Source organism: Erpetoichthys calabaricus, chromosome 8 (genome assembly GCF_900747795.2).
Source record: "Erpetoichthys calabaricus chromosome 8, fErpCal1.3, whole genome shotgun sequence".
NCBI classification, from domain to species: Eukaryota; Metazoa; Chordata; class Cladistia; order Polypteriformes; family Polypteridae; genus Erpetoichthys; species Erpetoichthys calabaricus.
The window spans coordinates 51,204,925-51,222,424 of NC_041401.2; the positions used below are offsets into that span (position 1 = coordinate 51,204,925).

General features: G+C 35.2%; 1 protein-coding gene across 2 annotated transcripts in view; it reads right to left on the minus strand.

Moving 5' to 3' along the window:
- gtdc1 (glycosyltransferase-like domain containing 1) overlaps window positions 1-17,500 on the minus strand; it is a 252,843-nt gene that overhangs the window by 6,217 nt on the left and 229,126 nt on the right. Inside the window, exons 8-9 of one of the 2 annotated variants that reach the window (XM_028806518.2) lie at window positions 9,954-10,024; window positions 9,302-9,393 (exon numbers count right to left, since the gene is read on the minus strand). The exons of the other annotated variant lie outside the window; for it this stretch is intronic. Of the exons in view, the coding sequence (XP_028662351.1) occupies window positions 9,302-9,393; window positions 9,954-10,024 (163 nt within the window). The remainder of the gene's footprint in view (window positions 1-9,301; window positions 9,394-9,953; window positions 10,025-17,500) is intronic. 2 annotated transcript variants of the gene reach the window in all.

Genomic DNA, 17,500 nt, shown 5'->3' on the forward strand with positions numbered 1-17,500 from the left:
TGTGGGGGTTTCTTTGTGCCAGTGAGTCAGGAGGTACTAGATTAGTGCAAAAAGCAACAAACCCTGTTCCATCAACTGCTGTGATGAGTCAGCAAATTATTTGAGTGAGCATGACCAGGACAGCTTCACACAGTTCTAATGTCCATGGTACCATGAAGTAAGCAGACATAGTTAACACCTAATGCCACCTGTCACTCCACAAATTTAGGCATCAATAGTAGGTAAATTATGGATAAAATATTATTAAGCCCCCAAAAATTATGGAAAATTTGAGATTTGTGTTGATCACACTTAAGACACTGCATACTTTCAACATTGCTTTTAACATTGCGTTTAGGTAGTAACAAAAAAAAAAAAAAAAAAAGATTAGTGAGTGGGAGGGCTTCAATGTCTTTATGAATTATTTTGATTCAGCTAACTGAATAATTGGAGGCTGCAATTTATTATAAAAACAGGTGTCCAGCTCGGCCTAATGCCAGTTAGGGCCCCAAAATGAGAATGGGGTCTGCTAAATTAGCTCATAGAGTAAATTAGGTACCATTTTAATATCAGCATACAGCGTAACTCTACATTGAAGTCCTTTATAAAGAGATACTGTAAGTGCTATCTTTATAAACCAATCTAACATATTTTCATTGTTAATTTAAACCATTTATTTAATAAAAGCATCCTGAAGATACACCTATGAATGTTCCTCAATAATACTTTAATGCGCAGGGTTGTAATTTCACTTTCCTGTCACTTAAACAACTACAATGTAGCCTGAGCTCATAAGTCACCTTGAGTAAATGAGTCTGCCAAACATGCAATAATAATAAACTCAAAAAGGATGTTAAGTGAATATTAATGTATCTATGTAAATGTATACAGAGCAATATTCAATGCAAAATATTTAATTTAACAACCATTATGAGCATAATTAAAAAAATCAAGCAAAAATAAATGTAAAACTTCACAAAGAGAGTTCTAAGCACGATAGGTCTCTTTATATATGGTGAAATGGTGCCATGGTACACCAAGTAGCCTGACTAGGTCACCTTCTATACACAATATGCAAGTCTCCCTCTCACACATAATCTTCATTCTATGATTCAAAGAAACCCTGTTAGCTTTTGTGGTGCTTTTCAATTGACTTATGTAATGTCAGTGTGGGTGCATGTTTATGTAGGCTGTGATGGATTGCATAGTGTTGTATTGTTTGAGATACTTCTTAGCTTGAACCTTTTGCTGCTCCCTGCAGTCTTGACTATAAAAACATTATTATTAATAATTGATATAATCATCATTATTGTAATACAGTGAAAAGCATGACACAAATATTGCTACACAGCCAAGAAATTCTTTTTAAGTTTAAGACTATAAACTTCAGAACGTATGGAATTTACAAGTAATAATGCAGGGCCAAAGAGCTGTCCTGTCAGCATTTTTAACTATTATGAACCACCTTCTGAACCATTGCTTAGTTAATAGACAGTGAACGATAATGAGTCTGAAATTAGGTGTTAAATTGAGTTTTGTTTCTTTCATTTTTACAACTTTAACTGTCTCATGCATTAGCATAATGGAATCAATTTAACATCAATATTATAAAAAATGTACAGTATTCTGAATATATGGAAAATTATGAAAATATGAATTCTGTACTGAGGTATTCTTATTGTTATTATTGTATTAAAAGATCACAAAAAGAACTAAACTAACTTTAATGATAACATTAACATTTTGGATTTTCACAAAATAGTACTTTAGCCTCTCTGAAATTTTTCTTTTTCTTTCTTTCTTTCTTTCTTTCTTTCTTTCTTTCTTTCTTTCTTTCTTTCTTTCTTTCTTTCTTTCTTTCATATATATAGATATCAATGTATTATTGAATTAATTAATTTGTTTATTTAAGATAAAGATTAAAAAGGCTGAAGCCTGTTGTTGTAAGTTTGGGTTTAAAGCAGAAAGCAGCCCTGGAAGGGCGCATATCCATTGCAGAAAGCATACATTCATTCATAAAGAGCCTGTTTAGTTAGACTGATAATTTATTAGGAGAATTTCAGTTGCTCTAGCAGCACATAAGGTCATAGTCCAAAATAGTACAAATAAAACTAGATTACATAAGGGCATATTTCCTTTATTTAGTTGTTTTAGGTTCTTGATATACTGTAAATGAGGGTATATCTATCTATCTATGAATGAATAATTTTAGAAGTTATGAAGGAGAAAGGATGATGAAAATCTACTTCTATGATATGCAAAACAAAACGTATTGCAATTATTTTTATGCACAGCACATAATTATGCTGTCCATGTGTGCAGCAACTCTCACATTTTAACTGACTCTCAATAAAATGTTTAATTATTAGATATATAAACAACTAGTTAAATGACCCGCTGAACAGGTTAAAAAGTAATTTGCATGTTCTGAGTACATTGCCTTTACTCCCACATCCCAAAAATGTATAACTTAGGATAAGTGGTGAGTCTAATTCGTCTCAGTGTGTGTGTGTGCATGAGTGTGTCATGTGATGGACCAGTGTCAAGTTCAGCACTAATTCCTGCTTTGCAAATTTCTGCTTTTCAACATGTTTTATAATGAATAGACATAAGTCTTTATTGAGTCAATGTGGGGAATCTAACATGGGGTGTCCTCAATCAGCCAAAGGCAATTTTAGAGTCACAGTAAACCTAACACATATGGCTTTTGGATGTGGGAAGTATTCACAAGGATATGGGGAGAATGTGCAACCTTTGCACAGACATGACTAAAGCTCAATCAAGGACTCTCGTAAAGCAGGGTATATAAAGGAATGATTGTAGAAATTATGGAAGTGATGACTACTTCACAATCCATAAACCAATGAAATCAGATTTATTGGCACAGAAAATTCAAAACAGTCTTACAAAAGGATACACATGGAGAATTTATATAAAAGCAGCTTAAGTCTCACTGTCAGCTCTTATAGGTCACAATATACTCATAAATATCACTGCTCTGCTCTGTCTATTTGCAATGCTATACTAGTGACAGTAATCACCTGAAAGTCAATTTCAAGTTAAAATAGTTAAAAATGACTGCCAAAGACCATCTGAATGTACCATACTGCAGGCCACCTACTACAAATGTGATAGCACTATAAAATGTATGCCACTAGGTTTTGTGCAACATGTGTGCAGTGGTATACTTCATAACGGAAGCTGACCAGCACTACCGTTGCAGTTTCAGCCAGTTGACTGTGTGTTGCCAAAATCTGTTAATATATAATGACTGTAGTGGAAAAAAGTGTGTGGAGGTGGCAGTTACACATATTTTATGGCACAGCACAGTCAGAAGTTCAGTTCCAACTAACCTCATTAGCCATCCCTGGCATGAAAGCTAATGGTAAATCCTGAAGGTGCCAAGCTTCCCACAAAGTGGAAAAAGGCTTAAGAAAGGGTTCACAGCAGGTACTGCTGGACACTAGGCAGTTTGTCAGAAGATGGTCAGCTTCAGGAAGCTTAAGAGTGATAGCAGAATAATACGCATGCCAAAAATGAATGTCACACATCCGGCAATGGCACAAAAAATGAGGACTGTGCATGAAAGTGTCCATCTGCCTGTCTTCTCCAACAACTGGCAACACTGCAGAAGAGATTTTCAGCAAATGTTGCCTCACACCTACCAGTATCTGTTTGCCCAAACCACAATTTGCATTACTCTTTCACGGTGTGTCAGCATGTAAGAGATAGCAGTTTCATAATCACAAAAGAGGTGGCAGAGACACACAGTTGACTGTCTGTTGACAGTGGCAGTGGCATTTGTGGAGCCCCACATCATGGTGTAGATTACTCACAGACACAAGAGGCTGAGTTCAGATAATGGCCCAATCATCACCTGTATAGTGTTTGGACATTCTACTTAAGTCAGCTTGGGTTTTGCTCTAGGTACTTCAGTTTTCCTTCCATATCCTAAAGAAATGCAGATAAGACTAAGTAACTCTAAACTGGCCTGGAGTGAGCGTGTGTTTGTATTTAAGTGTGCCCTACAATGAATTGGTGTCCAGTCCAGGACTGGCTTCTTCCTTGTTCATGGAAAATGCTCTAGTCCCAAACCTGGCCCTGTACTGAACTAAGTTAGTTTTACCAAATTAGTTCTTAAAGCCACAGCACTGAAGTGTCTGCTCGAGCATTATTTACCCTCCATGAAAAGATTTTTTTTTCCAGCAACAGTCAAAAGCAAGTAAAATAAGGTGAAAAAAAAAACAAAGTGAAATGGACTAAGCAAACATTTGTGCAAACTGTCAACCAAAATCACAAGGCAGCTCTTGGGAGTCTGGGATATTTCAGTTGATTATCCAAGATCATGTGATAGAAAACATGCTGAACATACTGACTCAAAAAAATAGTAGCATAGCTTTTAGACTCCAACATAGTAGCCTAAAAATGAATGAAAATAATTCAAAACAAGTTGAAAACAAATTAAAAAAATTTGGATCTTTAAAAAATGTGACATGAAGGTTAATATATATATACATATACTCGATGAATACCAAATAGTTTTGAAATAAAAATGAACTATTAAGCACTTATTTCTAAAAGTATTTTCTGTAAAATTGTGACAGACATATTTTCCTTAAAATACACCAAGAAAAAAAACAAAAACAAATGTGTAACATTAAAATTATTTCCTAAAAATACATACAAAAAAGTTTTGTGTGCAAACAAGGATGTATGTGTAACTTTTAATTATGATATTATGCTAACACACAAGTGAAACTTTTGGTTCATTTACATTGTCATTTAACTTCACTTTCTATAAAAACTAAACATGTTAATATATTTCCTACATTCTTGTTCAAGTAACCTGAATTTGTGGAAATATTACATTAAACACATCTGGTGACAACGGCTTTGGAGCCATGACAAAACTATTGTGAGAAATGCTTAATTCACGAAAAGGCTTACATGTAACGGCTAGAAATTGAACCCTGATTGGATGAAAGGCAAATGTTGTAATGATCATGCAGCCATCACAACCTGTGCAGCACCACTTCTCTGTCAAAAGATGATAATGTAGTGTTTCTTGCCACTCGCATTTACACCATGATGCACTCACTACTCCTCAGGTGAGGTAAGTCCTGTAGTTATATGTTAGAAACCGGACATATAATGATTACTACTTGTGTGCCAAATTGCAAGATTTTGGCTTAAAAAACTAAGATATGCATACAAAGCAAACAAACAGAGGTTGTGCTTTACAGCTATAGACATGTGCACACTATGATTTTAATTTTTACAGGGAATTAGTAATTCATCAGTTTCAAAATATAATCAAAATGGATAGTGGCATGTTGGTATTATTATTGTTTCTTCTTTACCTCAGGTGTATTTATTTGTTTTCTTTAAGTAAGCTAAGTTTCTGTCTTAGCTTGATCTATAAAGGCCTAACTACAGTTAGGTCCATAAATATTTGGACAGAGACAACTTTTTTCTAATTTTGGTTCTATACATTACCACAATGAATTTTAAATGAAACAACTCAGATGCAGTTGAAGTGCAGACTTTCAGCTTTAATTCAGTGGGGTGAACAAAACGATTGCATAAAAATGTGAGGCAACTAAAGCATTTTTTAACACAATCCTTTAATTTCAGGGGCTCAAAAGTAATTGGACAAATTAAATAACTGGAAATAAAATGTTAATTTCTAATACTTGGTTGAAAGCCCTTTGCTGGCAATGACAGCCTGAAGTCTTGAACTCATGGACATCACCAGTTGCTGGGTTTCCTCCTTTTTAATGCTCTGCCAGGCCTTTACTGCAGCGGCCTTCAGTTGCTGTTTGTTTGTGGGCCTTTCTGTCTGAAGTTTAGTCTTCAACAAGTGAAATGCATGCTCAATTGGGTTAAGATCAGGTGACTGACTTGGCCATTCAAGAATTTTCCACTTCTTTGCTTTAATAAACTCCTGGGTTGCTTTGGCTGTATGTTTTGGGTTATTGTTCATCTGTATCATGAAATGCCGCCCAATCAATTTGACTGCATTTAGCTGGATTTGAGCAGACAGTATGTCTCTGAACACCTCAGAATTCATTCGGCTGCTTCTGTCCTGTGTCACATCATCAATAAACACTAGTGTCCCAGTGCCACTGGCAGCCATGCACGCCCAAGCCATCACACTGCCTCCACTGTGTTTTACAGATGATGTGGTATGCTTTGGATAATGAGCTGTTCCACACCTTCTCCATACTTTTTTCTTGCCATCATTCTGGTAGAGGTTGATCTTGGTTTCATCTGTCCAAAGAATGTTTTTCCAAAACTGTGCTGGCTTTTTTAGATGTTCTTTAGCAAAGTCCAATCTAGCCTTTCTATTCTTGAGGCTTATGAGTGGCTTGCACCTTGCAGTGCACCCTCTGTATTTACTTTCATGCAGTCTTTTCTTTACGGTAGACTTGGATATCGATACGCCTACCCCCTGGAGAGTGTTGTTTACTTGGTTGGCTATTGTGAAGGGGTTTCTCTTCACCATGGAAATGATTCTGCGATCATCCACCACTGTTGTCTTCCGTGGACGTCCAGGTCTTTTTGCGTTGCTGAGTTCACCAGTGCTTGCTTTCTTTCTCAGGATGTACCAAACTGTAGATTTTGCCACTCGTAATATTGTAGCAATTTCTCGGATGGGTTTTTTCTGATTTCGCAGCTTAAGGATGGCTTCTTTTACCTGCATGGAGAGCTCCTTAGATCGTATGTTGTCTGTTCACAGCAAAATCTTCCACATGCAAGCACCACATCTCAAATCAACTCCAGGCCTTTTATCTGCTTAATTGATAATGATATAATGACAGACTTGCCCACACCGGGCCTTGAAATAGCCTTTGAGTCAATTGTCCAATTACTTTTGAGCTCCTGAAATGAAGGGATTGTGTTAAAAAAATGCTTTAGTTGCCTCACATTTTTATATAATCGTTTTGTTCACCCCACTGAAATAAAGCTGAAAGTCTGCACTTCAACTGCATCTGAGTTGTTTCATTTAAAATTCATTGTGGTAATGTACAGAACCAAAATTAGAAAAAAGTTGTCTCTGTCCAAATATTTATGGAACTAAATGTATATACAGTGGTGTGAAAAACTATTTGCCCCCTTCCTGATTTCTTATTCTTTTGCATGTTTGTCACACAAAATGTTTCTGATCATCAAACACATTTAACCATTAGTCAAATATAACACAAGTAAACACAAAATGTAGTTTTTAAATGATGGTTTTTATTATTTAGGGAGAAAAAAAATCCAAACCTACATGGCCCTGTGTGAAAAAGTAATTGCCCCCTTGTTAAAAAATAACCTAACTGTGGTGTATCACACCTGAGTTCAATTTCCGTAGCCACCCCCAGGCCTGATTACTGCCACATATGTTTCAATCAAGAAATCACTTAAATAGGAGCTGCCTGACACAGAGAAGTAGACCAAAAGCACCTCAAAAGCTAGACATCTTGCCAAGATCCAAAGAAATTCAGGAACAAATGAGAACAGAAGTAATTGAGATCTATCAGTCTGGTAAAGGTTATAAAGCCATTTCTAAAGCTTTGGGACTCCAGCGAACCACAGTGAGAGCCATTATCCACAAATGGCAAAAACATGGAACAGTGGTGAACCTTCCCAGGAGTGGCCAGCCGACCAAAATTACCCCAAGAGCGCAGACGACGACTCATCCGAGAGGTCACAAAAGACCCCAGGACAACGTCTAAAGAACTGCAGGCCTCACTTGCCTCAATTAAGGTCAGTGTTCACGACTCCACCATAAGAAAGAGACTGGGCAAAAACGGCCTGCATGGCAGATTTCCAAGACGCAAACCACTGTTAAGCAAAAAGAACATTAGGGCTCGTCTCAATTTTGCTAAGAAACATCTCAATGATTGCCAAGACTTTTGGGAAAATACCTTGTGGACTGATGAGTCAAAAGTTGAACTTTTTGGAAGGCAAATGTCCCGTTACATCTGGCGTAAAAGGAACACAGCATTTCAGAAAAAGAACATCATACCAACAGTAAAATATGGTGGTGGTAGTGTGATGGTCTGGGGTTGTTTTGCTGCTTCAGGACCTGGAAGGCTTGCTGTGATAGATGGAACCATGAATTCTACTGTCTACCAAAAAATCCTGAAGGAGAATGTCCGGCCATCTGTTCGTCATTTCAAGCTGAAGCGATCTTGGGTGCTGCAACAGGACAATGACCCAAAACACACCAGCAAATCCACCTCTGAATGGCTGAAGAAAAACAAAATGAAGACTTTGGAGTGGCCTAGTCAAAGTCCTGACCTGAATCCAATTGAGATGCTATGGCATGACCTTAAAAAGGCGGCTCATGCTAGAAAACCCTCAAATAAAGCTGAATTACAACAATTTTGCAAAGATGAGTGGGCCAAAATTCCTCCAGAGCGCTGTAAAAGACTCATTGCAAGTTATCGCAAACGCTTGATTGCAGTTATTGCTGCTAAGGGTGGCCCAACCAGTTATTAGGTTCAGGGGGCAATTACTTTTTCACACAGGGCCATGTAGGTTTGGATTTTTTTTTCTCCCTAAATAATAAAAACCACCATTTACAACCTGCATTTTGTGTTTACTTGTGTTATATTTGACTAATGGTTAAATGTGTTTGATGATCAGAAACATTTTGTGTGACAAACATGCAAAAGAATAAGAAATCAGGAAGGGGGCAAAAAGTTTTTCACACCACTGTACATGCCAGAAATATAGTTTGTAGTACCACAAGTTCAGTAAGGGCATATTGCAGACAATGTTATCCTAACACATACTTCTGTGTGCTATATTTTAGAAAAATCAGGCTAATTATCACATATGCAAACATCAAAGGTCAACTAAAAACTTATTTTGATATTAGAACTTCCTAAGGTTAGATTTTATGAAGCATATAAAATTTTATACAATCTAATTTTAAATTTAAAGTGACAATGATGTACCTATTGTGGTAAATAGATGAAACTGGAATATGAAACATTTATTTTAGGTTTAATAAAGTACTTTAATTTTCTCTTTGATGCAATAAATGCAAAACCAAATATTCTCTATATGTTTGCAAACTAATCTCCTCCAAAATAAAATATGAATGATAATCCAAATAAAAGCAAATTACACAAGTTTTGTGTTTAATAAATAAATTTCTCAACTTTAATACTTCTTCACCTTCACCTTATGTAAATGTTAATTAGTCTTCACTTGCACCAGTCATTATATCTGTCTTGAAAAAAAGCCCCAACACATTTATTTTAACGTTTGCAAATGTTAATGATAGCTGGAATTAGAGCCCATGATAATTCTTTATATTTGCTACCTTAACGTGATGTTTCCTTACAAGGTCTGTTTTTTTGCAGAAAGTTTGAAGTCTCTTAAAGAGTTGTTCAGGTGTAGAGTATAGATATTCAGCTGCAAGGAAAACAGATACATTTTTAATGAAACTAAAACCTCAAAGCACAACCTAGATATTAGTCACTTTAGTAATTAAAAATGTATATTGCTCTGTGCAGTCTCATGTTGTACATTATTTAAGCATGATTTTCAAATTTACCTCAACTCAAAAGGATTTTTAATGCAAAATACTTCGGCATGGTTATGGTATGCACACTATGAATTTCCTTTGGGTGGATTAAAAGTCTTTTACTAAATGAAACACTCGAGATGGATATGTAGACTGAAAAGGAATTTTATTATTTGTGATTATAGGTTCTTTGAGCATCCTCTATGGCTGAGTTTTAAGGTAGTGGAACAGAATTAAGATAGCCTTCTGTAATCGTATGTTGTATATTTTATAGCTTGATAATAACAAAACAAGACTGGGAAAATTTGTATATAGTATACGATGAAGGAAAAGTAACCTTTAACATTTTTAAAAGTAAAAAATCTCTGAAGTTTATTAGTGCTTCTTAGAAGCTTTATTAATAATGATAATGGTAAAACTCAGTGGTTTTGCACTTGTACTTGCATACCTGGAAAAATTTCAGGGTAAACAAGAGCCTTTGGGCACAAAGGGTAGCATCCACAATAAACAGCTTCTAACCTTTAACATAAGTGAAGATGAAGGTAAATATTCAATTATATATACAAAGGCAATGTTCATTACATATAGAACAAAACGATAAACTTAATGGTGTAAAAAAGAAAACATTGTATAAAAACAAACCATCCAACAACTGGTTAAAATGAAATATTCCTGTAAATCTCAGTTTGACTGTGCTGAATAAATCAACAGAACAACAGAATACGACTTTGTATTTTGAAATGAATACAGATAATACTACACCTAATTATATGAAGAGAAAAAACAGAGTGCAAATTATATATTTTTATATACAAGTATACATTAACAGCAGTTAAAGAAAAAAAAGTTTATGTTTAACAATGTTGATAGTTTTCTTAAACCCTACATGTTTTTGTTTGTGACATCTGCTTTTAGTACTCAGGCTCAATTATAATTTTCTGATCTGAAACCTGATCATGTTCAAAATAAAATGCTGAAATAAAATGAAAACAGACTGGCATGTGCATTCATGTTTTATTTTTTGGTTTACTGTACCTTCTTAAAGAGGACACATAAGTCTTAAAAAGAAATGCAATTTTAATGTTCTAAGTAAACTAACAGTTGCTGTGAAATACTTTACAAAACTGTATGTTACTGTAGGCATGAAATATGCAGTGTACATATTTACAGTATATAGTCACATTATAAATGACCTGACATAAAGTATATAACATGAAGGATTCATCTTCCTGGTAAGAAATGTAGTTAACCAACAGAAGAGGAACAAAGTATCACTCAAATTGCAATGCAATGTTTTTCCTTTTATGGGCTCCTAGTAAACTGAGAAAATAAATATTGAAAGTTTTACACATCTTTAATAATCAAGTAGCCTTACTGGCATACCATCCATACACAGTACTGAAGAATACAGTGGTACAAAATAATGTACCCCAAGATAGCAGTGCAACATATACATTAATACTGGACAAGTGCAAGACAAGAAAATAACAATAATATAAATAGATACATAAATAATAGGTAATGAACATATAGTAATAAATTTAAATAGTAACAAATAAATGAATAATAACAACAATAAATAGTAAAAACAGAAGTAGTAACAAATATATTGCATATAAATAAGGTACTAGGAGTAGATCTGAAGGCGGGGCGGGGGGTTAGTCAGAGTCCAGACAGCCATGGGGTTGAAGCGGTTGCAGAACTGGTTCTGATGCTATGGTACCTTAGGTCAGATGGAAGTGGGACAAAGAGACTGTGGAGAATTAAGAGCGGTCCTCCACAATGCTGTAGGCTTTGCGGATGCAATGCTTGATAAAGAAGTCTTTAATGGAAAACAGAAAGGCCCTAATGCTTATCTGCTGTACTATCTATTGTAGGACCTTGTTCTCAAGAACACTGCTGTTCCCAAACCAGGCAATGATAAAGCCCAATACTTAGCTACATTCTGAATAATAACTTTTTAACTAGTAAATCTACAGTATAGGTTTGGAACTAATCACAAATAACTTTGCAGCAATTTTCCCTCAAACATAAAAAAACTAATAAAATCTATGAAGATTAAACATAATTCTTCATTTGTTATGAAACTAATTAATAATTAGACACTAAAATGTCAAGTTTCACCTAACTGTGCTCTGTGAAATTTAATACATTAACCATCCATTTATCCATTTCTAAACAGCCGATATAGTTCATGGTTGTGTGGCCATTCTCATAGTACTGTTTTGTGGAAAAGACTATCAAGTCATATAACTGAAACGGAAAACTAGACTTTTTAAATTTTTATTTGAAGGAAATAACATTGGATAGAACCAAGTTGAACTTATACAACAAAGGACTACTTAATCAAACTAGAAAAGAAAAATGAAAACTAGACAACTTTTAAAGTATCTTGATGAGATATTGTGAAAATATACTTTAGCTATTTGCTAACCAAATAATCTTGATGGACTGAATGGGCTCATCTTATCTGTCAAAAGTGTTTCGTTCTTAATGTTCACATGATGAGACTGGGTTCTAGGTCCATACAGTGCACACTTGTACACATTCACAGTTAGGCCAGTGTATGGTCACCATCTAATGTAACAGTTATGACTTTGGGATATGGGGCAAGAACCCAAACATACACAGGGAGAACAGGCAAAATTCTCATTAGCAGTGCCAGGGCTTGAGATCTCAACCCAGTATCTTGTAACATTGTGCTACAAACTCAGCTAGCTCCATAAACTTAGAAACATTCAGATTCAAATGTTATAATTCTTCACATTTTGAAATATGATGAAGGAAGAGATGTTTTACTTTTAAGAAAACAGGTTTAGGAATTGTGGTAGCACACGTACAGTACTCTAAACCTCTGTTCATCAACTGCAGAGAAACATATATTACGAATTAATAACAAATGACAAGATTAATGTTTTTATATGTATTAATGTTTCATAAGGAGAAGTCTTTATGTTAATACTGTATTTTACTTAACTCTAATCTTTAACATATAGTATACATTAACAGTATATTCTAAATAAACTTCTAATTGATTTGATGTCAAAAAGGCAAGACAATGACCTCTCAATTCCAATTAATAAACTGTCTACTAAAATCTATGAAGCTTAATACTAAGGTCTATTCACTTCAAGTCTCATAATTTGTGTGCAAATAGTTATTGGGCTTTTGATTCTAAATATAATTAGCTGATAATTTTGCTTGGCTGAATTACTTTTTCTTCAGGGCCTGCAAGGGTTTCCAGTCACATTATTCAGCAATAATGAATCAGATAGGTTAAATTTTGCTGTAATGAGGATGAGACACAATTGTGACACCTAAGTCTAGTAATATGAGTGGACTGCTAATTATCGACAGCACCTTTTTGTGTGAGATGCACAGAGAGTGGAAAAATGTCTCATTATTAAAAAATAGAAAGTTACAATTATAAGTGATTCCAGGGGAGAGTAAATAAAATGAAGTGATTAAAACATTGCTGCTTTAAGGGTGTTTTTAATTAAGTTGAAATGCTAATGTTGTCGTACTTAGCAGATGGGATTAAAATGAATTACTGTAACTCATGCGTTATTCTGTTATTGTCATTGTAAGATAGAGACTCCAAGACAATGAAACTTTTTTGCAGATATGGAACTGTATGTATTTTCAGAGCTCTAATAAAATTTGAAACAGTGGCATTATTATTTAAGAAGACACAGAGTAAAGAGTTAATGAAAATGACTAGAAAGAGATATGATAATCACTTAAAGTCCAACCACAATGATTTGCACAGCCTGAAATGTGCCTAAGGCAAGCTCGTGACATCAGAACACTCCCAGCATGTTTTAACTTAATCCATTATTCCTTTTCTACCCTCCATTCTTAATATACCACTACTGAAAGTTCTTCCAAAGATTTCCTTTTTTCTTTGCAGAGTGGGTGGCCACTGCAAACAATCTTTAAACTAACAGCTGCTTTACAGAAAGGTGTATATAGATATATAGATAGAAAACTTCACGGATGCTATCTGAAGTATGTTATTTTGCAGACTTGCATACATAGAGCCATACAGTTAGACAAGATTCTTAAACCTGTAAGTCCAGTTTTAAATCACAAGGGAGTGGAGTCTTTTTCAGGGGCATCACAGCCATAGCAGGAGCCAAGCCTGGATGGTATTGCAGTCATTCAAAGTGGACACTTATGCACAAATGTAGGACCATTCCAAACTCAGCCATCAACCGAATGCGGAAGTCTTTGAGGAAATGGGAGAAGACTCAGAGCACCTGGAAGAAAAAATCCTTATGGACACTGGGATACTTATAAACTTCATATAGACAATGACTGGGATCAGAATATGAACCCAGAACACTGGATCCATGAGGCAGTAGCATTTATAACCATGACACTGTGCTTCCATCTGATTTAAATCACTAAATAAAAAAAAAATTAAAAAATACCCTTTTAAAATTTTGAATGCTAACATTACTATGCAAAAGTCTTAGGACATCCAAAAAAATAATTTTAAATCTAGTTATCTGGGCAGTGTTTTCTGCTTGTGAAAACCCTATATAAAACATTAAAATGCACAAAAATAAATACTAATAAAACAAAAAGTAACAAGAAGTAATTTTTTGCATGGAACGTAAAATGGAAGTAATTCAATTTGGTAAACTACTATATAAAACTTTCCAGCTAGTTCTTTGGAAAATTCTTCCTGGCTTTTTCTAGGGATCTGCCATAACTCTTCTTTTGCCTTTAGCTGCTTTTTGTTCTTTTCCCTGCCCAAGATAATTCATACAGCTTCACTTACAGTACCTTGATATTGGGGCTAGTCTAATACTGTTCAAGTGCTACATGCAGACTTCTTCCTCAAACAGGTCTTAATTGTGTTTGCAGTGTTTTAGGGCCATTACTATGATGATATTTTTGCCTGTAACTTTCCCAAAGTTATGGCATGATTAATCAAAATCTGTTTATATTTCTCAATATTCCATTGATTTTGCCAGGATCCCCTATGCTGATGGCTGAAATGCCCCCTCCCCCCGACTATGACGAAGCTGCCACTGTGATTCACACATGGCTGCATACAGGTATCAATGTACTGTTCTTCTGACATACTAGTATGTTTGGCAGACAAACATTTTAAATTTGGACTCATCGCTCCGTAACACTTTCTGCAATTGGTCACTGTGTCATGGACTTCTGTGTACTGCAATCTCTTTTGCTTGTTGCCTTTCTAAAATGATATTTCCTTAGCTACAAAATGCACTAGAAGACCATTTCTTTTAAAACTTCTGGGTGTGACGGAAGTCTCTACTTGCCATTTGAAGCCAAGGGATACTGAGCAAGCACTTCATTGGATTCCTCTCTGAACTTTAAGGAAGTGACCGTTAAGCATTGTTCATCAGGTGCTGACAGCAGTTTGGGTCTTTCATTGTGTTATCTTTCTTTTGTTTGTCCAGGTTTTTCAAATTTCTTTATCAGAGCTTGAAAAGCACATCTTAAAAATCCAGTTTAGTCTGCTACTGCTCGCATGGGTATGGCCTTGTTGATATAATGCTATGATTTTATATCTGGTTAAAGGCTGTTTGTCCAGCCATTTCCAAACATCTCCTTGAAGCACCACAGGATCTGTGGTCACAGACCAATACATTTATTTGTTGAATTGTGCCATTTGCATCCCTTCCTTAATTTGCATGAGTTGTGCCATTGGTGGAATTTACATAAAATATACATTGGCTAAGAAGCCAGAAGGAGAGGTTTCAGAAACAACACCTGTATTGTTCTAGCCATCTCACAAGGTGAACAATGAGTTTTTGAAAAACAAAAGAAATTCTTATTAATTTTATTTTGTTAATGGTTATTTGCATTTATTCTAGTGTCTTTACTCTAGTGCTTTCAAAAGCAAATAAACAGACTTAAAATAAGACTTTTACATAGTACGGTATATTTAAAAAAACATTTTCAGAACATGAAAGCTGCAGGATTGACTTTGATGTATCTCATTAGTTCCCCCCCTAGTCCTCTAAATCATCTCCATTATGACTAGTGAAAAAAGTTTAACTAGGTATTAAAGTGAATAAAAACACATAAATTGAATTTAGCAAGAAAGTATACTTCCTTGCCTTGCATAAGATGCCAGCAGAATAACCTACAGCCGCTTGTGACCCTGAATTGGATTAAGCAGGTATGAGAATATAATGTTATATAATTATGATACAAACCTGTTCTAATAAACAGAGGTTTAATGTTTAGAGTAATCAGAATATAAACATTAAGCTATCATAAACATATAATAGTCATATAGTGTCAAAGACTGTTAAAAGACATGAATATTTTCTAGTTAATTACTTTTATACCAGTACATAAGCCAAACTTAAAGAAAAAGTCCACCCAAAAATTATATTATTTATGTAACTTATCTAATGTAGTTTGTAGTGAGGTATTTTTTGCTAACACTATTAAAGAAATAACTCCCGAAAATGAAAGAAGTCAAACTGAAGCCTCTTCACAAAAGGACTGCACTTTGGAATCGAAGATCCACCCTACCCACTCCCTCATTCATTGGTCAAGAGTCCTTTTCTTCAGATAAAAAGCATAATCCCTTGTGAAGAGGCTTCCTGTCTTTGGACTACTTTCATTTTCCAGTTATTTAGTTAACAATATTTTACCAAAAAATATAAAAATATAAACAATATTTTACCATTATGAAAATATGACTGACTTGACATGTGGATTATGTAACATGAGTAATGTGAAATCTTTTTCAAGGATGTATTTGATAGCATCTGCTGTTGTCCAGTGTTAGTTATCATAGGCTTCTGTTCTATCAGATCTGTGTGACTATCTGTTATGTCCATTCTCCATGAAAGTGTGAGATTAAAGTTTTGTCTAGACCATTACTACAATCTACATGGGATAATTAAAATATAAAAAAAAAGTTTAAAGGTTATTTCTGTGCTGAAAAGAAAAGAAGTTAATACTACAATCCCTGAAGCCTACGAAAAAACTCATGCTCTCTGCAGTCTACTTGTGACTTTATCTTCGTTGAAGGACAGATTCACTGGCTGGATGACACCGGACCTCTAGCTGTATCCAAACGGTGCCATCTTTCGCCTTTATAACTGTTGCAGCTGTGTTATTCTTATGCGTGAGTGGACGTTTCTTGAGGGGAGGGCTTCTGTTCTCTTTCTCCGATGTAGAACCATCATCCTCATCTGAGTTCACCTCTGTTATAGCATGTCTTTACTTGAAAACTAACAGTGTCAGATTGGGGAGAGCATGAATGTGAGTGACAGAATAAAAGTAAATAATGAATCAAAACACTGACTTTTACAAGTACCATACATTTACACCGGCTGTTACGGACTCAAATAAATCAAATGAATGTTTTTATTCTGTAACAGTAGTAATAAATAGCTGCTCACTACTCAAAATAGTTAATGCACGAAAGCCCGGGATAGAACCCGCCACCTCTTGACTTGGAGACAGCTGTTCTTACCTCTACACCAAAGTGTTATTTGATATTTGGACTTCAGTCTTCACACATTATACACTTCACGTCTGCATTTGGCCAATTATTAGTGGAACATGAAAAAAGTTTCTGTTCTAGTTATGTGTTCAACATTTCTTGTCTCAGATTTCCTGTCATCCAACATTTATTTACACAGATCGCTGTAAGACATGGAACACACATGAAATGTATGTGTTCCACATAACACTATATTTTTTACCCTATACAATTCAAGGCACCTCATACCCTGATAAACAGACTTGTGCTAGGGGAACTTTGTGTATGAGTAAACCTCTTTGGTGGGGGATGGGACAGCAGGCTGTCTGCTGCCAGTGCTGATCGACACATTTGCAAAACAAAAGACTCTGACGAGGAGGTACAAGGAAATTTAAGGTGGCTTGGGATTATGAGTTTTTTCGTAGGCTTCTGGGATTATAGTGTTAAAAGTCACAATATTTTGGCTGCATAGCCTTCATGATGCCTGATGAAGGCTATACAGCTGAAAT